Raw genomic sequence first — 24,523 nt, 5'->3', positions numbered from 1 at the left:
CACATGTTGTGCTTGGATCTTGAAAAGGATTTTTTTACAGTCATCTCCAAGTATATTCACACTGTTCATTTCATGCAGAAGGCCTAAGGATGGTAGAGTGCGTTTACGTTAGTGGTGCATACTGAATGACGTACTAGCTCAATGCAGAGCATTTTTACACTACTCAGTGATGCTCTAGCTAGTGGTAACACTGACAAAAGTTTACACATCAACTCAAACAACATAGAAATGCCTCAGCATAGGAAGTGGTGGTAAAACAGAGCTCCTACTCCCTTGGGCCCTGTAGGAGAAACAGTTCTGCCAGCTTGGGAACAAAATAAACCAGTTTTGTATAAATTACTCTTTATGGTGAATGTGCCATTCAAAAAAAAGGAAACATGAATACTTTAATACCATGAAAAGCTACAAATGGCTTTAATCTGTAAGATATGAGAAAGAAACTTTGATGGCTGAATAGGTTTTCTGATATATAGTAAAACGTGGCTCTTGGTGGAAGATTTTCCTATAATTAAAGCATTTATAACGTCTTCTCCTTTCTTTCACGTCATATAAAATACAAACTCATGCTGCAGCATTGCCCGTCATGAGCATGCTAATCATGGCCTCTCTTCTCCAGTAGCCTATTTTCAAATAACTTTATATACACAAAATAATTGAAATCATCAATGAAATAAAAAATGACGAAGGTTGGATGGACAGTAGCCACACCTGTAACATGATTGCCTAAGTCTTATTTTCGGAGGGTACTGAGCTGAAACATGTCTGTATTGCATTCTAACTCCTCCAGAAATGATGAATGTGTGTAGTTGTAGAGGATGCGAATCAATTTCTCACTACTGAATTACAAATTCTGAATAAAAGAATTTTAGGATCTTTTCCTGATTGTTATTATTTTGAAAACTGATCCTGATAAGGTAAAACTTGAGAATTAACAATTTGCTTTGCTGGCAGCTTTCCATCCCCAGCTGTTGTTAGGAATTCATTCAAAAGACCTTTGATTAAGCTTTCTTTCTGTGCTTGCTGGAGTGGTTTTCAGTGAAGCTTGGTTGGGGAGGTGGAGTGTTGGTATGAAAATATTTTGATTAAGAAAATGTGTTAGCTCTGTTAAGAAAAACATTTTGTGTTTAGGCTAAAGTTTTTCATCAAAACTGGAGAGGAATGTGTGTTTTTCATCCTCAAGTACTCAGCATCCCCACGGGCTCAAGGTTCAAGCTGCTTACCTGGGGTGCGAGGAGTAGAGGCTCACGTCCCTTCTTTGGATTCAGATCCTGGACTTGAATCTCAGTATACCCAAACGTAAGGAGACTGTAGGTTGAAAAGATGTAAATATGCAAAGCTCCCTCTCTCCCTCCCAACCTGTTACACCTGTAAGGCCTGTGACAGATCTATGCCTACCAACACTCCGTCCTGCTGCAAAACAGTGCATGTTTTGTCATCCCCGAAAATTTTAACAAAGTCTAAGAAATATTCCTGATAACTGTAACGTACAGAAAGCAAACATTTACCCTGCCCGTGGTTCTTGCCGCCGCGCCGGAGGCCGGCGGTTGGGCGGGGGGCTGCGGGAGCGGGCTGCTGGCAGGGGCTGGGTGCCTGCGCTGGGGGGCGCTGTTGCGCGCGGAGAGGCCGCTCAGGCCGGCGCGGGGGGGCGCAAGGCGGCGGCTCAGCCCCGCTCCCTGGCAGAGCTGCCGTGAGCTGCTGAGCAGCGCGTCTCCTCCCGCTCGGGCCCGCGGAGCAAGGTGAGGTAGGATGTGAGGACCTCAGATTTGTTGTATTTTTCCAGCACGGTAACACTTCCTTTAAAAAGGAGAGAAGGGACTGCCTCTGCCTTCCTTTGCCCTGGTTAGTATCCTGCTTCCCTGCTACTGTCCTGAGCAAGTTATCAACCCTCTTCCCGAGCACCCTTTTCTGCTGGGAGGCTCAGCATGCACTGGGATGTTGCCTTATTTCTGGTACAACAATAATCCTACCATACAGAGGGGAAGGCGAGGAGGAGGGAAAAAGAAATCTTGCCTCTGCTGCTGTGACATTCGTTTCAGTATGTTGATCCTGGTTTTTCCCTCCTGCTAACTTCTCCTCATTTTCCTACCCACTTAGTGTTTCGCTGTTTACCTTATAGCTTGTACCTAACAGTGCAGCCTGGGGTAGGTGCTTGAGTCTTGTGCTCATGTGGAATCTATTTAAGACCCTTTGCGGGGCCTCATTCCAAACTATGTGCCCTTCAACGTAAACTGTAGCAGGAGTCTTGATTTTTTGAGAGACCCATTTAGCGTCTTGTAACACATGGGAAAGTTTGGCAGCATCGTAAGTTGAGTGAAAAAAGCTGGGGTCGTATTGCTGAATTAAGTACAGAAAGGATTTGTGTGTACTTTGTCTTTTCTTCATTGTACCTTGCGCTGACAAGGAAACCTAAGTTAGCGGAGAGGAAATATGTGATAAGCGCTTTTTGGTGGCTAAGCCAAATCGCTTGAACTCAGTTTCTGGAGAATAATGGTTTGCCCTCTCTGATGCACGAGGATTCGTTTTTCTGAGCATACTGCCTCGCTGAGCCTGACTGGGCGCCCGGCCGGGACCAGCCTGGCCAGCAGAGCCCATCCCCCGGGGCGCCAGCAGATGGGGTGCGGAGCCCGCCTCGGGGCTGCGCCAGGCGCCCAGGGGAGCTCGGCTCCCCTTGCGCCTTGCTTGGGCTTTACGTTGCAGGATATATTAGTAATAAGACTGCAGAATTCCGTTGTTTTTCCTTAAGAGCCTCAAGAATATTTTTCTATGACCTAATCTGCAGGCAAAATGCCTATTCTTTAAATTTTAACTTATAGGCAGCAGTGGTTCTAAAACTTCTTGAGACTTCACATGGCTGTTAGGGATTAGTCAGAGTGTCTTTAGGGCAGCTGAGCAATTTCTGTCAATCTCCCTTTAGGCAGATTTGGAATACATTATAGAATAAATTTAGTCCCTGCATAAGTCTAATAAAATAGAGAATCACGTATCCCATCTGGGAGGCTTAATTTCTGATTGTAACTACATAAATCAGCAGAAAGCATCTCTCACAAGAATATTTTCAGACCCAGACAGTGATTGAGTTACAAATGCATTTTTCGTGTCCTTATTGTGAAATGGAGGTCAGGATAAAATACAATCAGAAGATTGAAATGAAGCTCTTGGATATAGATCCTCATCCATTAAATTAGCGTCTCTCTCTGGATTTTAGTTTCACTATGTTCAACAGTCTGAATTGAGTTCAACAGAACAGCATCACAACAGCAGAGAATCTGAATCTATTTCTAAAATGTATGTACAACAGGTGGAGTCTTTGAAGGCAGTACAATGCCTGTCTCCAACAAAGAACTGATTACTTGAATAATAGCACAGATAACGTTACTGTTGCAGTAAACTCCTTGAAGTCTAAGGAGAGAGCAAAATCTGCACTTCCTTAAGAGCAGGATCTCTTGAAGAGACAAGAGTTGAGACTGAGAGCAAACTTAAGTATCAGAAGTCCATATATAGTTCAGAAAAGGTCACTGATAATTAATCATTCTTAATTGTTGAGAAGCACGGAAATTCTGTCTCCCATTTCCCCCCATCAGATTTCTTTTCTGAATAGCAAAGAACTAAAATCGTCTGAACAAGCTAATAAAGTCATCCAGGAAGTTGAGATCATTTCCAATATTAGAATAAATGCTGTACCTACAAAAGAGGTGAGTTCATAGGAAGCTGATGGCAAGCTCTGTTTCTGTAAATGTTCAAAGCTTTGTTTGTCTTTTTCTAAAAGCACAAAAGAAGTGATGTCTTAGTGGTTAAATCAAATCCTCCATCGTTTACCCCTAAAATACTTTTAGCAAATTAGCAATGTTGGGAGTCAAGCCTGCTACCTTCTGTCTGCTGTGTGCTTGCCTATGGTCAAAGGAAGATCCTTTAAAGGACATAGGTCTAAGCAGTGGATATTTTAATTGCATAGGTTAGTTTGATACTTGGGTAAAGGATGATTTCCGTATCATATTGCTCAAAGAGCTGTTGAGATGTGGAGTGAATATCGTAATAATGCAACGATACTTGTCACCAAGTATCTGTTTGGAATCATAATGAGATTTTACCTTGTATTCTTCCCAGCAACTGGGGGATGTTTTGTTCTTCAAAAGTTGTGGGCTCAATTTTGCATCTAGTCAAGTCAGGTGGATTTTGCCATGTCAAGTAGATACAGGAGCATAAAGGAGAACACGACCTCAAAAGTAGATGGAGACAAGTCACAGCCAGCACATTCAGACTGGAAGCATAGTGTAAGTCTCCTTAAGGTTTTGACTTACCCTGTTGTATACCCAAGAGATCATTAAGAAAATGTCTGTTTGCACACATCCATTACCCACCAAACATCCACAGGTCAGACCTGGGGTTTAGGTACATGTACATCTTCGGTAGCAGTCACATAAAAAAATCAATGGTAGGTTGTATTTCCTTACCTTTAAAGGCAAAAGGATAACAAAGGATGACACAACTTAAAATTAGTAAGAGACAGCAGTTTTTCAAGTGTGTGCACTAAGTGGAGTGGAAAATGTTCCTACCCTCTTTCTCTGAATTCCAGTGTTAGAGTTCTGCATTTCTGCTTATTTTTCCTATTGTGCAAGTCTCTTGTAGAGCTCCAGTGATTACCCTGGCCAACTAATTCTGTTCTGAGATTGTAACGCATTATTCCACTTCTGTATAACAGGAAAGGGAACTTCCTCTTTAAAGCTACGTATTACTAAGCAAGGAGGATTTCTGATGGGCGGAGTTTTCCCTTGAGCAGGCTAGATAAAGGCTTGCAGGATTTACAGACCGCTCAGACTGCAATCAGCATGAACTGCAGCCTGCCAGAGAGAGTGCTGCTCAGCTACGCGATGGACAGGCAGCGGGACAGGTTGTGCCTTCAGTCCCTTTGGGACTCCGTCACAGCAAAGGAGCCATTGATCAAGTCACCGTTTTTTCCAGTGCTGTTTTCTTTTACAGCATACATGGCTTTCTGTCTTCCATATATTGCACTGGACTTTTTAAGCACTAGACTACCAAACTTGAGAAAATACAAAATCCAGCCGCAGAACTATCCAACTCTTGGAATGATGCTGCCTTGCATTATTCAAAGTGCGTATCACCATGTTGTTTTGATCTTCCCAGTGACGCTTCTCCACTGGTACTGGAGACCAATGAATCTACCAGTGATAGCTCCAGAGCTGCCTGAGGTCCTACTGGAAGTAGGAGTTTGCCTGGTTCTGTTTGATTTTGAGTACTTCCTGTGGCATTTGCTTCACCACAAGGTGCCTTGGCTCTACAAGACGTTCCACAAGGTGCATCACAAGCATGTGTCAACATTTGCTCTTACTACACAGTATTCCAGTGTATGGGAACTGCTCTCACTGGGATTTTTTGCTGCTATCAACCCAGTGCTCCTCGGATGCCATCCTTTGACAGAAATGATTTTCTTCCTTGTAAACATTTGGTTGTCGGTGGAGGACCATTCAGGATACGACCTTCCGTGGTCAACTCACCGACTTGTGCCTTTTGGTTTGTACGGAGGATCACCACATCATGATCTCCATCATCTGAAATTCAAATCAAACTATGCTCCTTACTTCACCCACTGGGACAAAATCTTTGGGACATTCACAGAGTCGCATTCTAATTAAGGAGATTTACCTGTCAATGAACTCTTACTTTTTTATAGACTAAACTGGGACATTAATTTTTCAAAGACATACAGAAGATTGTATATTTGAAGCTGCCTATAAAAGCAATAGCTATTTATAACAAATCCTCTTAATATATGTGTATTTGTATGTATACTTCGAACTGCCTGTGTTAAATGACTGCAAATGGGACGATAAATATCTGTTGCTTAAAATTTGAGTCAAATGTGTAAGGGAAGCATTAAGAGACATTCTCTCCTTTCCTTCTTTCCAGCTTTCATAAAGCATATATTGTATTACTGTATGATGTTTTATACATACGCCAGAACAATTATCTTACTGTTGTAGGATGATTTATGATGTAAACAGAAAAGGTACACATCATGGATTTTGTGGAGTTTAATCTGCCAGAGCATATTATTGCACAATGATGCTGTAAAATATTGCTGCCAAAAAAAGCTAGTTGGCTAACTGTGCAATAATTTTGGTATTTATATTTTAAACCTTTTTTTAATAGAAAAATTTTTAATAGAAAATTGTCTGGTTTTAATGAAAATAAAAATGGTCATTCTTTCTAAATTATATTCTGTTTGATTTCATTCATTCCTCTGTTCATACTAGGAACAGGTATGATTCCTTTTGCATAGATGTCATTTATTTGAGTTTCAAAATTTCAGACTTTTCTTATTAAAATATTGTCATGTTTTTTCAAAAGTGAACCATTTACTTTTTCTCCAGAATCACGTGTTATTTTAAAATAATTTTCAATTTTGTAGAAACAGAATATTGAAGAATGCAGTTTAAAAAGCCATGGTGAAATTTTCTTATTACATTTGTGAAAAGCTTGAACAATTTTCATTCACCAAATTTATGGTGTGAGAGCAGAACATTAAGCAGCCCCTTAATAAAAGGGAGCATTGGTCCTTCACAACCGCATCAATTAATTGTTACTTGCATGCAAAAAACTGGCAAGGAATATTAACAGGGTATCTACAAAATAGATGATTCTTTCAAGCAGATTTCAGAGAAAGAGAATCAAATCTTTCAGGATCCTAAACCATAGAACAAAACGGCTACTAGAAGAACAGTTATATATAAAACATTGCCATGTAGTCTCACAGAAGTCACACTGAAAAAAATAAGCATATGAAGAGATAAGCAGGTCTTCCATGTCTCGTTCAGCAGAGATCCATATGGACTTCTTATATCCACTACATAACATTTTAACGCTTATAATCTTCTATCCTGTATTACTAATAAACTTCTCAGGATAGTGATGGGAACAGAGAAAGTGCAAATAATGCAGAGAGTGTGTAATGAACACTTACGCATCATCATCGAAAAATGTCTTTGTCATTATGTTATGTCTAGAGGGTTGTATGACCTTACAGAGGCTGTTTGTCCAGGAGAAGAGAGAACCCTTAGTATTTCCAACAATGTGAACTTATAAAGGGAACAGCACTTTTGGACACTGCATCTTTTTGATAACAGGAAATAATTTTCATAAACATCTTCATAAACAGTACGAAAGGCTGCAATCTTAATACTTAACTACTCCCTCTGCTCTCTGGATATCACAGAAGAGCAACCCTTCTTTTCAGTGGTAAGAACTGAGGCTTAAAAGAATACAAAACTGGAAATTTTGCCATGCATCTATTCAGCTGAAAGAAAGAATTCCCAATTTTTCTGATTATTATAATCTTAAGTATTTTGGGGTGTGCTGCAAAGAGAAGGAAGTATTCTTTTTTTCTGCCAAATGCAGGAGACAAAATACAGTCTCCGATTTCTTTCAGCTGTTTAGCTGTTTTGAGGTATCCCAAAGTTACCCTCTCAGTTCTAGATAGCCCACTTAATTCAGCTTGGCAAATACTGAGCATCTGACGGGGGTGCTCCGTGGTTTCAGTGAGTTATAGCTTATACTATAACTATTTGTTGTAACTATACACTGTAACGGTCTGTTTCACGTACTATTGTCTCTCCAAGTAAGCAAGGTTAAGGCTAACTGGTACTTGGATATGTTGCTATAGGAAACCTATGAGCAAATCCCACAAAAAAGGTTGTAGCTGAACCCACGGGGGTTATTCTGCTTTTTTGCATGAAGCTTAAAAGTTGATATTAACAAATACTTCACTCACAAAGAGTCCTAGTCAGCTGCAGGCAGAACTATGCTTGCTCTTGTCAAGTCAAGTGCGGTGGCCTCATTTGGCATCGGCAGCGTAGCGTAGCAGCGGTGAGGATGATCAAAGTGACAGTGGAAGCAGGCAATGCGCTGCATGGTCATCCTGCCCACTCCTCTCTCCCACACATTCTCAATGTTTGCATGACTTCAGTCACACATCAAGAGAATGCGTCTCCTCAAATATGGCATTTCCCCCAGGTTGTATCTGTACTGAACCTCTTGCCAGTCAGACCTGGAATCTTGATTTAAAGGTTCATTATTGCATGAACTTGGAATACTTAAAAAAAAAAAAAGGCAAAAAAAAAAAAAGGGGGGCAAAAAAAAAAAAGTTGTCAAATGAAAATTTGACTAGTACATGCCTGGAATAGCTTATTTGAATTCCATGCTAGAAATATCTGTACTTCGTCATCATGACATAACCCTAGCATACCTTCTCCCTATTTCTCCAATGCTTTGAAGGTAATTTAGGCTCTAAACTGTGAGGGATTGAAACCGTTTGTGTATTGTGTGTATTTTGAAGCACTTTGCGTGACAGTGTACTATAATATAACTTTAGGTGTATGTATGAGAAAAACTCATGAGCAGAAGACCCAGACAAACATGTAACTTCAGGCTTTTGCAATTCAATGAAAAGCAAAATATAGACAAAAACATATACTGACAATAAAGCAAATAAGAGTTGTTTTTTTCCCTGTTTTCATTGAAAGTTCAGCATATACTGTACCATTGAGCATGAGAGCACAGCAAGTTCTGTGTATTGATGGTGCTGAGATTTTAAAACAGGATTTACAGATGTTACTTCCTATATTTGCATTTCCCCATGGTCTTTACCACAAGTCTTTACCAGACAAAAGGAACAGCATGACTCTCTACTGTAAGGGTTTATGTCAGAAAACCAAAACCAACTTTCTCTCTTCTGTTCCAAAATTCTCCCAGCTTCCTTCCTCATTATAAAGTGACATGATGTGCCACACAGACTTCCTATCTAATCGGCTGGAAGCTAATCTGTTGTCATTTGTACACTCTTCGCTGGGTAAAAAACTGTCTGGACGGCCGAGCCCAGAGAGTTGTGGTGAACGGAGAGAAATCCAGTCGGCGGCCGGTCACGAGTGGTGTTCCCCAGGGCTCAGTACTGGGGCCGGTCCTGTTCAATATCTTTATCAATGATCTGGACGAGGGGATCAAGTGCTCCCTCAGTAAGTTTGCAGACGACACCAAGCTGGGCGGGAGTGTTGATCTGCTGGAGGGTAGGAAGGCTCTGCAGAGGGACCTGGACAGGCTGGATCGATGGGCTGAGGCCAACTGCATGAGGTTCAACAAGGCCAAGTGCCAGGTCCTGCACTTTGGCCACAACAACCCCGGGCAACGCTACAGGCTTGGGGAAGAGTGGCTGGAAAGCTGCCCAGAGGAAAAGGACCTGGGGGTGCTGGTGACAGCCAGCTGAACATGAGCCGGCAGTGTGCCCAGGTGGCCAAGAAGGCCAATGGCATCCTGGCCTGTATCAGAAATAGCGTGGCCAGCAGGAGCAGGGAGGTGATCGTGCCCCTGTACTCGGCACTGGTGAGGCCGCACCTCGAATCCTGTGTTCAGTTTTGGGCCCCTCACTACAAGAAGGACATGGAGGTGCTGGAGCGTGTCCAGAGAAGGGCAACGAAGCTGGTGAAGGGCCTGGAGCACAAGTCTTATGAGGAGCGGCTGAGGGAACTGGGACTGTTTAGGCTGGAGAAGAGGAGGCTGAGGGGAGACCTCATCGCGCTCTACAACTACCTGAAAGGAGGTTGTAGCGAGGTGGATGTTGGTCTCTTCTCCCAAGTAACAAGTGATAGGACGAGAGGAAACGGCCTCAAGCTGCGCCAAGGGAGGTTTAGACTGGACATTAGGAGAAATTTCTTTACTGAAAGAGTGGTCAGGCCTTGGAACAGGCTGCCCAGGAAGTGGTGGAGTCACCATCCCTGGAAGTATTTAAAAGACGTGTAGATGAGGGCTTAGGGACATGGTGTAGTGGGCATGGTGGTGTTGGGTTGACGGTTGGACTCGATGATCTTAGAGGTCTTTTCCAACCTTAATGATTCTATGATTCTATGATTCTAAATAGAGAATGTTTGCACAGACCCTTGAAGCTATAAAATGATATTTTTGATACCGCTATTGTCTACTTTACATCTTTAAAAATCCTAATTTAATAAAGGTCAAAGAAATAAGATTTTATGCATTTCTCTTTGTAACTGTATCTTAGTTCTTAGGCACATGGGTAAATATTGAACTCAAATTCTCACTGGCAATTTAGCACTATACTTCTCTTGAAATTTAGGCTAAGCCTTTCAAATGATACCCGGTTTGGCAATTTTGAGGTAACAGTATACAACACTGCAAAGAGGCAGGTTTTTGCTTAGTGGGTGCGTCCTCAGCACTGCTGGAAAGTGTGCTCCTCAGGTGCTTCGGAGAGAGCGTATGAAGTTCAGAGCCATGCTGAGTCAATATTCACTTCTGGAAAAGGCTTTGTCCTTCTTCATGTTGATCAAATGCAAGTACTTTACAGGGGAAAACCAACACAATCTACAGTCTACAGCTATGATTTTTTATGATTTGAAAAATAATCTATGTCATTAATGGATTTAGTGATTCAGTTAGTGTGTTACCTGGATTAAATGAAAAGCTAGTATCTCTTTGTGCTATCTGACTATGCCATCTCTAAATTCGTTTTGAAGCAATTTGTAATGACAGAACACTTAATTGTCATCTGTTGCCCCTCAACGTTATTGGAAGGAGTGAATAACTCTTTGATGTGGCTTTATCTTAGTGGACTCAGCAGTCACTTCAGCAGTTTTATTATTCTTGCTTTCACGCACAAGTATTAAGCTTCTGCTACTACCTGCCTATATCCATCCAACCCTTTTTGAACCAGTTATGGTTCTGTATCTGAAAAAATCGGTCATCTTGGACTTTTTCAAAATATGAAACCCCTGTGGATTTATTCCCAGATTACCCTGGTTGAGAGGCTAATCAATGTGAGCCTACTATCACATTTACATGTAAACTGCGTCTAAGACCCTGGCTTTGTGTGCTGGGCTTGGCTGATGTGCCAGTTTGCTCAAATATTTAGGCTGGTCCTGCATTACTCAGTACAATCCAACCTGAAAGGTCTTTGTAGCACATCTGGGGTTGCGTTTGCAGTATGTTTTTCTCATAAAAACAACTGCCAAACAATTGTTTTCCAAAACCTAAATGTGTTTCTAATTTATGGAAATGTGAAGTTGCTTAGAACACAGGAAAAAACCCCACACCCCCCCAAAACCAACCGACACAAGCATTCCAGACTTTAAAGGGAACAGAACTAATGCAGAGAGGCCTTTAGCTGTGGAAAATGATGCTGAGATTTTTAATCCTTCTTTTTAGACTTTCTTCTTTTTTACTAATCACCTTGTCCCCCAAACTGCCATGATTGCCATGATGAAGGCTGTAGGTGTGGATGGGAGGAGGAGAGAAAGGAGAAGGGGGAAGGAAACGGATGTGCCTGCAGGCACTTCCACCACTGTCCCTCCATGCACACGACGGAGCGCTGCACTGACATATCCTCCCCACCGCGGCACCGGTGCTTTCAGCCCTCAGGTTCCTGTCGCGGGAGCAGTACAGACTCCACATCCGCACACAGCTTTTCCTTTCTGTTATCTAGTTCTTTCTGGAAATTCCCACAGCAGCAAAACACAGCGACCTGCAAGAGGGAACTCTGCCTTTGGTCAGGATAAACGCTAACACACTTTTGTGTCATCAGGTATAAGGTTAAGTTAAAAAAAAATCTACAGACACATGGACTGGAGTGCCTCTTGCACGTTCTGTTTTGAGATAACAGGTTTTACGTGTGGGAAACCAAAAAGCTAACAAACCAAGCCAGATGGTTAGTAGGCCAGGCAGGCAGAAACATGGCTACTTTGGTTTCAGTCTATTGAGAGAAACTTCACACCAGATAATGTGATTCGGAGGGATGAGGAAGGATGTGTTACCTATACTTCCAGGGAGAGTTTAGATGGCAGGTTCTTTTATTTGTCCTTAGAAATAAGCAGCAAACAATTCAGGGGATGAAGTAGCCCAAAGTCTAGGAGGAACTATAGAAAATCTGGTTTTAAGGTGAGCAAGATGTACCCTGTTTATCAAAAGGATATGAAAAGCACTGCTAGAAATTGTATTGATGTAAGGCTGTTTACACACCTCTTCAGACATTCACAGAAGCTGTGGAAGATTACACCCCTAAGAAACAAAATGGTTGGGTAATTACAAAGCCCCTTTGAGTGATTTGTTTACAAAACTTCTGGAGCTAGTCTAAATAGCTGACAGAACAGAATTTGTCAAGCTGTCCAGAAAAATGAACACGGGAGATAGATGGGTGCTAAGGGTGGAATGATTTAATACCGTGTGAGCATGCTCCTCCGACGCTTGCAGCTTACAAAACCTGCAAGCTCAGAGGTGGCCTAGTCAGTTGAGCTTCCAGGAAGAGCAAATGCCTACGAGTTGCCTTCCCTCTTTTTTTATCCTAGTGATCATCTCCAATGGTATTCCCTTTTCCTGCTAACCCCAAAACACTTCCCTTGAGCAGCTGCTGACAGCCTCCCCTCCTCCCCTAAGAAAACTGGCTGAGTACTGCCAGCTGCTTTGCCAGGTTTGCAGTGTTTTTCACTTAGGCCGTCAGATGATCGCTCCCTTGTGCCTGCATCAGTTGAGAACCCGTAATACATTGCAGGCACATGTCCTGCTGCAAACGGAGGCTTACCCCTCACAACCTGTCCTGGAAAACTACGTCCGAGAAGGCAAGCACTTGCCTCTGCCCCTTTTCCTCTCCTACTCAGCTCCACGCGGGCGGGCTTGCATTTCAGGTGTTTTCTCTCTAGGTCTTTCCCCCTGAGGGAGGGCCTCCTCTTACCTTCCCACCTGCCGCTCCAGAGCCCACCTGAGCCCAGCTCATCCCAGCTCAAAGGAGCAGGAGAGAAGGCTTTTCCCTCCTGAATCCTAGCCCAGGGAGGTCTTGGTTTGGCTCACTACGCTCGCGGAAGTGACCTTAACTCACGCTGGACCTCTCTGCTGTCTAGTAAGTGTGTTTGTGGGTGGTGGGATAGCTCAAAAGCTCCCATGTGCGGTTTCTTCCCTGGCTGCAAAGCAAGTGCCAGCTCCTCTGACGACGAAGCCGAGCAGACTGAGGATGTGTGAGGGAAGGGCCTCTGGTCAGGGGGGCCATGCTGACGCAGAGCTGCAGGATGCAGTGTTTGAGGGTGTCAAAGTTTCTCGCCGGCGGCAATTCCAGCGTAATCAGGCCCAACCTGAAGTTGGAGCCTCAAGAAAGTGAGCAATAGGTTAGTAGCTCTGCTACTAATGTGGTGAGGAAAGCAAAAGCATATTGCATTACTTGTTGTGTGGGGGTTGATTGCTGCCGGTTAGTGCCTTTCCTCTGTTCCCACAGCCACGGCTCATCCTGGATTCAGCACTGTCTGATGCTTCTTGTGACTCCCCTGCGGGGAATTGCTTTTCCAGTTCATGACATCTCCATTTCGTGTTACGTAGCATGTGTGTTTCCTAAGCCAGAAAGCTGAAGCAAAATCACTAGCTTGCAACTGGCTGGCAGACAATTAGTCTATGTAGCAACATTCTTTTGCAAGTACCACGACTGATGGTTTACTATTTTATATGCTTTCTAGCAAATCCCGATGCTGTGTTTATAACCAAAACCCCCCTCCCACCACTGTTAAACCTGGACCCTAAACCTACTGTTCTGCGTCCTTTTCTTTCTGGAAATTAATTGCATAGTTTAGCCCATACGCTATATGCATTTTTTTGACTTTTTTTCCCCTTTCTTTTTGTGACTCAGATTTGTATCTTGAGTAATTGAACCATTTTTTAGGAGAAGGAATTTCATTTCCCTCCACACTTGGCACAGCTAGCAGAAGAGCAGTTTTTCTCTGAAAGCTATGGACAGATAACAGAAGAGCAGAGCATGTTACATGTGGAAAGGCACATGCACTCAGCCATATCAGCATCACAAGCTGATTCTCTGTTTTACGTCCTTTGCCTATTGAGCTTCAGCTTACTGCTTCCCTGCTCTTCTCACAGACCTCTTAATCATAGGGTAATGGGATAAATTAGTGCTCATGTACTAGCATCAGTATTGTTTCTAGAAGTTAACCATCCTGATAGAGCCTAATAATTTGCAGTTAGCACGATTTCAAATACTATTATTTCTAATATAATTCTGAAACCCTGGCCAAACTCTAGGTGCCAGGAGCTCTACAAACACAGAGGAAAAAGCTATCTCCCAGGAGGCTAGAGGCATAGTATGGACCTTCTGCATTCAGGAATGACTTATAGCACCTGCTTCTTGCTGCCAAACTTTCTCCTGAGACCTAAGCATTCCCTGAGAATGAATTATGTTTCTAATCATTACAGTTGAAGAAAAGCAAAAATGAAGAATAAAATCCATCAATATACACGTTCTTCATCTGCTGTGAGCTGATGAATTTTTCCCACTAGGTCTGAGAGTAAAAAATAAGAACTAAACTTATAACTGTAGGAGGTTTCTAACTTAAAAAACATGATGATAGCACTGGAAAGTAAATATTCACCCTTTCCCTCCCAAGCATTTTAGCAGAAAAGTTCAACTGTATGCTTTACCCTGCCAAAGAGTTTTCTTGGTACCTGCACCTTCCTGGTGGCTACAGTGAAGTTGTGAAGCAAGAGTGAAGAAATCACATACATGTATTTTGTGAAAGCTGTATTCACTTCTTTCTTAGAAGAATTTAATCAAAACTTTCTCCATACAAACATCTAAATTTGACTTGGCAATAATTGGTCCTTTCAGATACCTGAAAAGCTGATGGGTGTGTGTTATCTACAAAGTACTAATACCCAAACAAAACAAGTGATGGGGCTTTATTTATTTCCCAGTGCTGTTATTATATATCTTGATTATTTAATGTAGATGTAGCACCTGCTAAGCTTGTAGCTGGCTGTGGCAAGGAGAGGGATTTAGAAGCTTGTTTTTCTTGTTGCAGTACACGTGATCAAAGGTGTAAAATCCAGTTTGTGTAAGAGTTTTCTAATAATTATGCTGCTACAGCAGTGTACTTACACTACATCTGCCTTTTAATGTAAAAATTCCTGACAGCAGTGTAGAAAAAACTTACTATAGGATCCAAAGCAAGATTTGGACTCAACTCATACAAAGGTAACTGGTGTTTAGTCTAACTACCTTTGCCAGTGGCTTCCAGAGAAGAACTGCATTTTCATTCTGCTCGGGTGGGAATTCCAGGATGAGATTATGAGAAATGGATGTGTGGCACTTCTGGTAATTGTCCAGCAATACGTGAGATAGCTCATGATAGTGCATATATATCCATTTTATACATCTATTTATTTATTTATAAATATATACATAAATATATAAAAAATTTTTATATATATATAAACAAAGCCCAGACATATATATATAAAACCAAAAATACCCAAATGAAACAAGCAATGGGGCTTTATTTATATATATAGTAAATTTTTTTATATATATGTAAAAACCTGTGGTATATAAGGTATGGTGTAAGAAAGCTGGAGATGACAACAAACCAGAGTCATGGCTGGTGGTTTGATAGAGGCAAACTTCTCCACAAAGGACCATGAGGGAGCACTGATGGGGAGATGTGGGCATGCATGCTCAATCTCAGAAGCAACCTAAGGGTTTTCCCCAAGTCAAGACATGCTGACAGAGAACAAGACAGCTGAAACTTGTGTGGTGGCGATAGTGTCATTTTTCGCTCAGTTTCAGAAGGGAACAACAGTTACGCAACTGCAGCATCTGTCAGCGTCTTCCAGTAATTCGTGGACTTGTTACACAACTCGGCAGAATTGGACAGAGCAGGAGAGGTCCCAAAGATATTAAGCGCTCTCACATTTTATGAAAATCATCAGCTGGGCAGAGGCGAGACGTGTTTACACCATTTTATTTACCCATTTACAAAGGGGCAGGGAGGGAACCAACCCTGGTTTGCTCTGTGTGAAAGCAGTCTGCTGGCCCCTGCACAAATGTGCAGCTCCAGACTAATTGCAGCCTGTACTGTCTGTTCTTTAGCTAAAGACCAAACGAGGTACAAGCTCGTTGCCGTGTGTGTGTGGGGGGAGGTGAGCTCTGGGGACATGGGAGAGGACTGAAGATTTTGTGGGACAGTATAGAAAACCTGGAGGTAGCTGGAGGTAGTGCTGTGTCAGGGAGGACCTGCCAGAGGTTCTGTGGTTTTTGTGGTCGCAGTGTGTAACTCATAAATCCTTGTTTCCTGTGAATTATTGTCTTTACAACTCGCAAGCAGTTTCTTTGATTTGAACTATGCCCCTCTTTTTTTCATTGAAAAGGGTGAAAATAAACGTGACAAAATCAGGGAGCCAACTCATGATCCAAACTGAACAGTTCTGCAGAAGAGACCTAATGATGAGCTCAAGCAGTGTCACGCTTCTTCACAAGAAGGTGAACTCCAGAGCTGTGACCCCTACTTGCAAAAAGGGAGAGCAGCTCTTGCAAGAGGTGCTGGTCGGTGCTGTAGGAGAGGGAACAGTGGCAGACTGACCACATGGAAAAGTGAGTGGTGGGAAGCATGGAGTGAATTCTAGGAGGTAGTTCGTATGACATACTAAACACCTATTTGTACTTATTTCTGGAAGTCTGTTTGATGTGTTATAGTACCAGGAGACTTTTATGACAGGAATCTTCTTACCTTTAGCTTTCATTGCAACAAGAAGACTGGCAGTCAGTAAAACTGTGCTGCTGTGTTTCTTATTTTGGCTCTTCCTGCATGCTAACCTATTTGAATTAGCTAACTCAAATAGTGTAATGCACTATAGACACAATGCCCTTGAATGATTTAATGTATTTGTTGTTGGTCTTCAAAAAGTCTGATGTATTCACGGTAAGAACATGCTGCCTAAAAAGAAGCTCAGCCAGTGAGACTTAATAACAAATATGGGACTGATTTAAGAAACTTTTTTCCTATTGTAAACTTTTTTCCTTTCTTTTAATTTATCAAGTTTAGATGAGTTTAAGACCCAAGATTGAATGATAGTAATGTAAACCGTTATAAATTCTGGGAGTAGAGACATTAATCATCAAATGAAGTAGCCTTTCCTGAGAAGAAAGGTACTCCACATTAAGTGGAGATGAAATCACTATGAAGAATTTTCCTAGAAATTGCAAATTGCTTTTATTTGTCTCTAAAACTGCAGGATCTTTGAAAACTGAGTAGACTGGTCAGGAAGCTATGTGTAGATTCAGTTCATCTGGTTTTTCTTCTTATATGTGACTGTCCTGTAGATCCAAACAGATCGGTCTGTCCCAAAGGGTACTCTAGCCTCCACTCTCTTTGACTGTAGCAATCCATGCTGTCCACTCCCTTCCACACCTGATCTTACAAATATGTGAATCCTGCACCCTAGCAAAACCAGCCCTAGCTTCATCCAGCTCAGCTATTCCCCCAGTTCTGCATCCCCACCTCCAGCAAGCCTCCTTGCACAGGGTAGTTCCAGCTCTTTCCCCATACTCCCCTTCTCCTGCTCCTACCTGACTTAGTACATCCCTGCACCCGTCAGAGAGAGAACAAGCCCTGGAGCATACCTGAAAATGAAAACACTCCAGCTTTCATTTTTCCTTCTTTTTTTTCTTAATTTAGTTTCTCTTTAGCATTTTGCTGGGAGCTTGAGCAAGCGACAGCTGGCTAAAACATCGTGTTACCAGTTCCAGAAACGCTTCCTCTTTTGGAGATTGGTTGAAACGAGCTGTGCTTACTTTGCTTGAGCAATACTCTGAAAGCATTCCCCTTCGCCTGCAGGTATCTCATTGATCTGAGTTGTGTCATCGCGGCTGATCTAAGTTGTTTTGCATCTGGAATAGAAAGAATGGAAAAAAAAAAAAACTGAGCGGGCCCTAATCCTTTCTCCCAGGTAGAAGCTTGGTTTTGGCTTGCAGCATCTCAAGATGAAGATTAAACCTCCCCTCTGAAAAAAAGGAAGTGCTGATGAAGACTTCAGCAATGTTTCCTATGAGCCGAAACTAACATCTGAATCTGGAAGGGGGGGAAAAAGCTTACTCAAAAGTACAAGGATCTGAAATGTTTTCTGGGGTTTTCTCAACTTTGTAATACAAAAGGGGAATAACAGTCTTTAAGGACAGAGAGGGCGGAATTTTTCTTGTGGTAAAGGGGGAGTTTCCTGTCCATGTGAAATCCTGTGTTAGACCTCAAGCAGCACCATGAAGGTAGTAAAACAAAATCTGTGGAAATGACTAGTCTAAACACCGGCTAAGGTTAACTATCTCTGTCTTCGGAGCAAGGAGAATTGCTCTGTGTGGAATACTGATATTTTTGTATTTCTAGTTCTCATTCATCCTCTCTTTCTCTTGGGTTTCTCTTGGGTGGTTTTTTTTCCCCACCTTTTTCGTGATGCCATACCACTCTGCGGTTAGTTTTGCGTCCTAAAAGCTTTCTGGTTCTTGGTCAACTTTATTACTGGACTTCATTTTAAGGGAATGAAAATTGAGAGACCATCAACTATTAGAAGTGATGCTAGTTCACAACTCTTCTAATCACACACTGAGGACAATATGATAATGCGTGTCAAAGCCTTTCATCTATCCGGATTTTGGGAGTCTTATTTTTATCCACTGTCAGCCTTGTTTAAAAAAAAAAAAAAAAGTCGGCTCACTCACGAATGTATACTTTTTAAATTAATGGATAGGTTATAACTTTTTGGAACACTTTTCTGAAAATTGGGATAATTTAAAGATTTTCTTGGAGATCTGCACAAGAAAATTCCAAACTGTACTGAGGCTGTTAGGTGACTGGACTTCATTTGATTGAAAATGTTCATTCCTGATCCCTTAGGAAGTAATGAGCAACACAGATGCTAAATCTTAGTTGAATATATTCTGCATAGATCTATGATTGGTATTGCCTACATGTATTTTACTTTACAAGATGCAGGCTGGCCACAGGTGGAACGGAAAGGGTGGATTCAACTTTGAAGAGGGTTGTGCGATACTGATGATGTGATGGTCCAGAATTGTAATGAAGTCTGTGTGATTTTTCTAGGATTGTGTAGGAAAACTAACCAGTCTGGATAAAAGATTGAAAAGAAAGAAACTCACAAATGGTCAGCTTCTACTGATGGACCTGCTTTCTTTCTAGACAGTGAAGCTGCAGCTTGAGCACAAAATGTGCCTAGCATCCAGTCTGACCTCTTTTTCTAAGGGTTGCAGAAGCAGAGAGCCTGTCTCCTTGCTCCTTTCCTAGTCTGGTGAGCTGAGGACTAAGAGAATAAAGCTGGCCAATGCTGGGACATATCAGCTTAATGACATGCAAATATTCTGCAAGAAATTAGAATTAGATAAATTACATTTATCTAACGTAAGAATTCTGATAAATTACATTTATGTAACACTTGTTGTGAAGTGAAAACAGAGACTGAACATTATGACCTCACTGGGATGCAAAGCTCTGGCACTTCATTTCAGAAGTACTTGCTAAAAATGTCTTTTTGGGTTTTGGTTTTTTTTTCCTCTCTTGGCTTCATCTTATCCCATCCTGTACCGTTTTCCCGCGCCATCTCCACGTTGCTCCTACCGACCAGTTCCACAGACTCTTACTCCTCTGCCCTCAAACTCTTGTTCTGCTCCTTAACATCTGCTGTTTCTAATCTCAAGAACCCACAGCGCAGTGTAGCCATAACTCATGGCGGCTCTGCAGGAGCCAGCTTGATAGCAGCAGAGGAGCTTATATGGGGGACAGGTTCAAGGCTGGAACAGAGCGCAGTGCTCTGGTGTCTCCACCTGCCTCTGCAGGCGCAGGGCCTTGGTCTCCCTCCTTCAGGGGCCACACGGGAAGGGGTACGCAGATGTGCAGAGCTGTGTAGAAACAGCTGCACGCATTACAGAAAAATCGGAGCTTTCTGTCACTTTAATTGCCTTGTTTGGAAAAACAGTCATTTGGAATCAAACCAGGGTATGTTTCTTTCCATTTTTAGAAGGAAAATTATATTATCTATTTCCTGGTATTTTAAAGTTTTATATTCATCCAAAATTATTAGCTTAATTTGGAAACAAAACTAAAAGCAGTTAATTTTGAAAAATGGAAATGAATCATATAGATGTGTTACTTTAAAAAATCAGTTTTTAGTCCCAGCAAAAATAATATAGATTTCCTAGTTGTTTTTAATAATCCAAATATGTATTTTTTCAGCAAATAAAAGTTTAGTTTTATTCTGAAAAAAATCACCTAGCTGCTGTGTGAGAATTTGATGCATGACATCGTCTCTGGAGGATACGTTCTCATATTTCAACCCTGACGTCAAAAGGCAGTGCATTTTCCTTTCTTTCTTTACGTTGCTTTACTCTGGTTTATCTTTTTGATATTGTATAGCAACCAGGAATGCACACAAGACATCTATTTTCTGCATATTATTATGTATATTTCATCTAATAACCTCATTAATGAAAAGCTCTTCCTAGTTGGGCTACTGACAGTGTGTGTTATGGTTTATTGGATATTTTAATCCTTTAATTTATTTGGATGGATGATTTGATGTCAGGAGGGAATGAAAAATGCAGTCTATTCTGAAGGTGCTGTGCACAGTTTGTACATTGAATTTACATAAACCAGATGCTGAAAATAATGATATTCCTACCACTGGGCTCTCATTTTACTTGAGACTTATTTTGGGTTCAGGGATTATCTGGAAGCAAAGCCTGTAAATGCTGCTTCTCTTTTCTAACGGTGAGAGCAAAAACTTGCATCCAGCCACTCCTAAAAGCAGTTGCTCATTCTGCATTTTGCAGCTGAATCATCCCTATGTGTTTATTTTACATACACTCTGGCATTTTTTTACCCTAATTGCTGTGGTTTTTTATACCCAAGAATTATTTTGCCACATACAAAGCAATTTCATTCCTGCTTGATGAATCTGTTCTGATTACATGTCTTCTAACTTGACAGGAGTCATAATCATAGCTGCTAGGTCTCACAGAAAATATCACATATAATTCAGAATTGAAACTAATCGTTAGTTCTTTACTGAAGAGGTCGCTAAAGCTTGTATGAGTTTGGTCTACAAAGCTCTTTTGTTGAACTCTGTTCTTTTCTGAAGGCCAGTGTAATCTCTAACTGTGTATCGCACGAACGAGGCAAGACTGAGCAAAGAAACTCCCAGTAACATGCTGGGCAGAGCTGGATTAAAGAGATGTAGAGCCTCAGCCTGTTGGAAATGGGCTGAAGGGGAGGGTGGCCTGTATTTCAAAGAACTTAAGTCACATAGAGTTCAGCAGCCTGGGACACTGCTTTCTGCAAAAAGTGTGGTCAGAATCAGCGCTGAGATTCCTAATGATGCTCTGCAACTTTTAAAGACGTTTTGAATGTGAGACTGAAGGAAGACAGTGTGTCCTGGCATCATTGTCTTTTATTTTCTTTACAAACAAAAAACCCACCAAAACCAAAAAAAGGCAAAAAAAAGCAGCAAGCTTCTATGAAGGAAGATTTAGTAGCTTTAGATGCTACCATTTTCCTTAGGGAGGAGGGAGACAAAATCCTGATGGATTATTTTGATGGGGAAACCAGCTGAGCCATGGGGGATATGGAGCTGAAGGAAATCACGAACAGGGAGTGGAAATGAGCACGGTGCAGAAGGAAAGGAGGTTGGAATAGCAGGGCTATAGGATGTCATTTATGGAGGAGGAGGAAGGTGGCTTGTGAACTGCTGGATCACCAGTGAGGCTGGGGAGGAGGCTTGTAACAGTTGGTTATAATCGCTTACTGCTAAATTGCCTAAGATAATTTGTCATTATGACATGGTCACCCACAAGAAGGAAAATGAAAGTAGTCTGTAACAGTGAGTAATTTTTGAGTGCTCATAGAAACATTTTCTCATTTAGAGGTTAGAGATGTGTTCCCTATCAACTCAGTTTAATTAGAAACATTCCTCTTATATATTAAAAAATTAAAAGGGGATATTAAAAAATTGTCAAAGAAAATAGATCAACACCATCATCTCACTTGTCCTCTCTGCTAAAAATTGTAAGTTCCTTGCCACCATAAAACTCTGACTTAATACTTCTTGGAGAAAACTTTTGATACTTTTCAATCTTCATGTTATGAGAAATACAGCTTTTTATGGCTCCTCACTAATGTATTGTTACATAAATCACTGTAAGACAACAGCAGATCTTTGATGGTACCTAGCATGAGGCCCAGGTCTGCCAGATAACTTCCCAAAAAAAGCAGCAGAAAATTCCCATAAGGTTCCCAGTGTACTCTGCTTTCCAGGTGAGCTTAGAAATATTGACAAGGAAAAACGGCATATTACGGATAGTAAGTGTGAGATGACTCATTGTCCAAACATCTGTTGACACTGGCTAATAACAAACATGGCAGCAGGACCAGGAAATTAACTGACTTTGTTGGATCAATCTGCTTACAATGTTCCTGCCGATACTCAAACAGTGATACAAGATATAAATTCCCATAATTCTCTGGGAAAAAAAAATCCTACTGCTCCCACTCCCTAACCAGATCATTTGTGTCCTCACCCAAAATCCAACTTTCAATCCACTGTCTGTATACACTGATTTTTTTAAAAAATATTTTATTTTATTTTTCAACAAATAGAACAGCAAATCCTAAGTGAATCAGTACATACCTGTGGAAGTGGATTGGGACAACTATCTTCTTTATGAGCTTCTGAAAATCTGGGTCAGAGTGTATTTAAATTCTGACTGATGTAATCCCTTCTTGTGGCAGAAAGTCTAATTGAGCAAAGCTGTTTGTACTTGAATGTCAACTCAAATGCTTCCCATACCGAGGATTTTGATATCCTCCCTGCCCCCAGTTCCTTCACGACAGCGCAGATAATGAAGAAGTCTGGGACACAATGTCTTCATTGTGCAAATGACTCTTGGCTCTTTGTCCTTTTATTCTTACACATAGATGAAGAGGCTGCTTGGCTTTCCAGCAGATAGTGAACTGCATCTGGCCGAAGATGCAGAGAAAGCAGAAGGGCAGAGGACGAATGTGTGTATATGGTGGAGGTATCCCCAACCCCTGTGATTATGGCACTACGGGCATTCACATGGTGTGTTTAGCCTGGTTTAAGCCACCTTTTGTTTCTATTACTACAAACATTTGACTGCAGCCCAGGCCCTGAAACCCAGGAGCTGTCTGAGGTCGGCATGGAGACAAGAACTAGGGTCTATGGATGCTGTTTGAAGCTAGTCCTGCTGTGAGCAGGAGGTTGGACTAGGTGATCTCCAGGAGTCCCTGCCAGCCTCCAGAATGACATGGTTTCCTCTGTTTCCAGATGGGCCTGAACCAGCCAGCTTAGTGCTGTCTGTGCCAGGCACTGCCGTTCCCTCGGGGAGACGGGTGGCTCCTGAGTTCTCTCCCGTTCTCTGCTGCTCCCCCAGTATTTCTCACCCTTACCAGTGCTCAGCCTTCACAGCTGGAAGAGGACCAATGAACCCCAGCAGGACCCCCTCCCAAGTGCAGAGACTTCTACATTACTTTCTGCTTTCCAGTTACAAAACTGACTGGTGATGATCCCCGAGAGGAGTCCTGACCCCCTTCTCCCTGCTCCCGTGGCGGTGTGGTGCAGTGGCACCACTCTTCCGCCTTTTTGGTGATGTAGCTGGAGTCGGCTCTGCTGGTTGCCTTCCCCCAGCGTCTGCTGCAGGATCTCTGACCCTTTGAACTTGTTTGCAGCCTGTCAGCAGAGCGTGGGTAAGGCAGGGAGCAGAGTCATCTCAGTAGGAGAGTGCTTACTGGGGAGCTGTGACTCACTTTGCGGGGCTGCTGGCATGCTTTCCCTTCTTCACTGCAAGCGTGGAGCTCCTGACACCCACTCAGCCAGGAAGGGGCCCTGCCAGCAGCTGGAGGACGTCAGTGCATGGGTCTGTCCAAGTCCCCAGCTGCCCGGGGAGCTTTGTCACGGCTTTGGCTGCTCCCGTGCCACGGGTGGGAGCAGGGCTGTGAGAGCCAGGCAGGGCTGAGCGCTGGAGAAGCCGGGAACAGCCTCTTTGGGGGAACTGGGCTGGAAGGAGAGCAGCTAGCAACTGTATGTGAAATCTGCACTGTGCTGGAGAGGGATTCAGCACTCGCAGCCTGGCTCGAGAAGCCTGTCTCTGCCGGGCATGCTGTTACTGTTTGTTTATTATCATGGTGTCTAGGAACTGCGCTTATGGATGAAGACCTCTATTGTGACTGGAACTGTGTAAATATATGGTACCTACAAAATCCTCCTGTTCCCTTCTCACACCCCCTCCAATACTGTTTATGTACTGAGTGTAAAGCATGGGATAACAGGAACGTCCAAGCAGTTGGAAGGAGATAGGGAGGCGATTTTGGTCACCACTCTCATCTGTGTACCATGACAAAAGGGATTGTGGATTCTTGGAAAAGGATAGCAAAATGCTTTTGCTTTGTTTAATGGGAGCTCCATAAAAGTGTGAGTTTTTGCAAGAGGTACCTTCCTGAGACAGGATGGTGATGAATTGGCTGACTGGTGCTGGGAGCTAATCTTTCTGTATAGATGGACAGATAGGCAGAAATCGGAAAGGCCTTGAAAGGGAAGACAAAGAACTTCAGTTTCACGTGGGGGCCAACAGTGGAAGGATGTGATGAAGAAAAGATGAGAGAGTGAT

General features: G+C 42.3%; 1 protein-coding gene and 1 long non-coding RNA gene across 2 annotated transcripts; one reads left to right on the top strand and one right to left on the bottom strand.

The window, feature by feature from the left end:
* The first annotated feature begins 1,705 nt into the window (after positions 1 to 1,705).
* CH25H (cholesterol 25-hydroxylase) lies at positions 1,706 to 6,226 on the top strand. The gene has a single exon (XM_075154645.1). The coding sequence runs from the start codon at positions 4,827 to 4,829 to the stop codon at positions 5,649 to 5,651; it is 825 nt and encodes a 274-aa protein (XP_075010746.1). The 5' UTR covers positions 1,706 to 4,826; the 3' UTR covers positions 5,652 to 6,226.
* A 10,905-nt stretch (positions 6,227 to 17,131) lies between these two features.
* LOC142084604 (uncharacterized) lies at positions 17,132 to 22,635 on the bottom strand. Its single transcript, XR_012674399.1, has 2 exons — positions 22,528 to 22,635; positions 17,132 to 17,728 (listed from the first exon to the last, which is right to left on the bottom strand). It is a non-coding gene; the product is annotated as an uncharacterized LOC142084604 (long non-coding RNA).
* Positions 22,636 to 24,523: the final 1,888 nt, after the last annotated feature.

Source organism: Calonectris borealis, chromosome 7, assembly GCF_964195595.1.
Source record: "Calonectris borealis chromosome 7, bCalBor7.hap1.2, whole genome shotgun sequence".
In the NCBI taxonomy this organism is placed as follows: domain Eukaryota; kingdom Metazoa; phylum Chordata; class Aves; order Procellariiformes; family Procellariidae; genus Calonectris; species Calonectris borealis.
This window is presented reverse-complemented; position numbering and strand designations above follow the sequence as displayed.

Bases quoted from the DNA above. Each gene is read 5' to 3' on its own strand.
- CH25H (XM_075154645.1), top strand. From the start codon at position 4,827: ATGAACTGCAGCCTGCCAGAGAGAGTGCTGCTCAGCTACGCGATGGAC.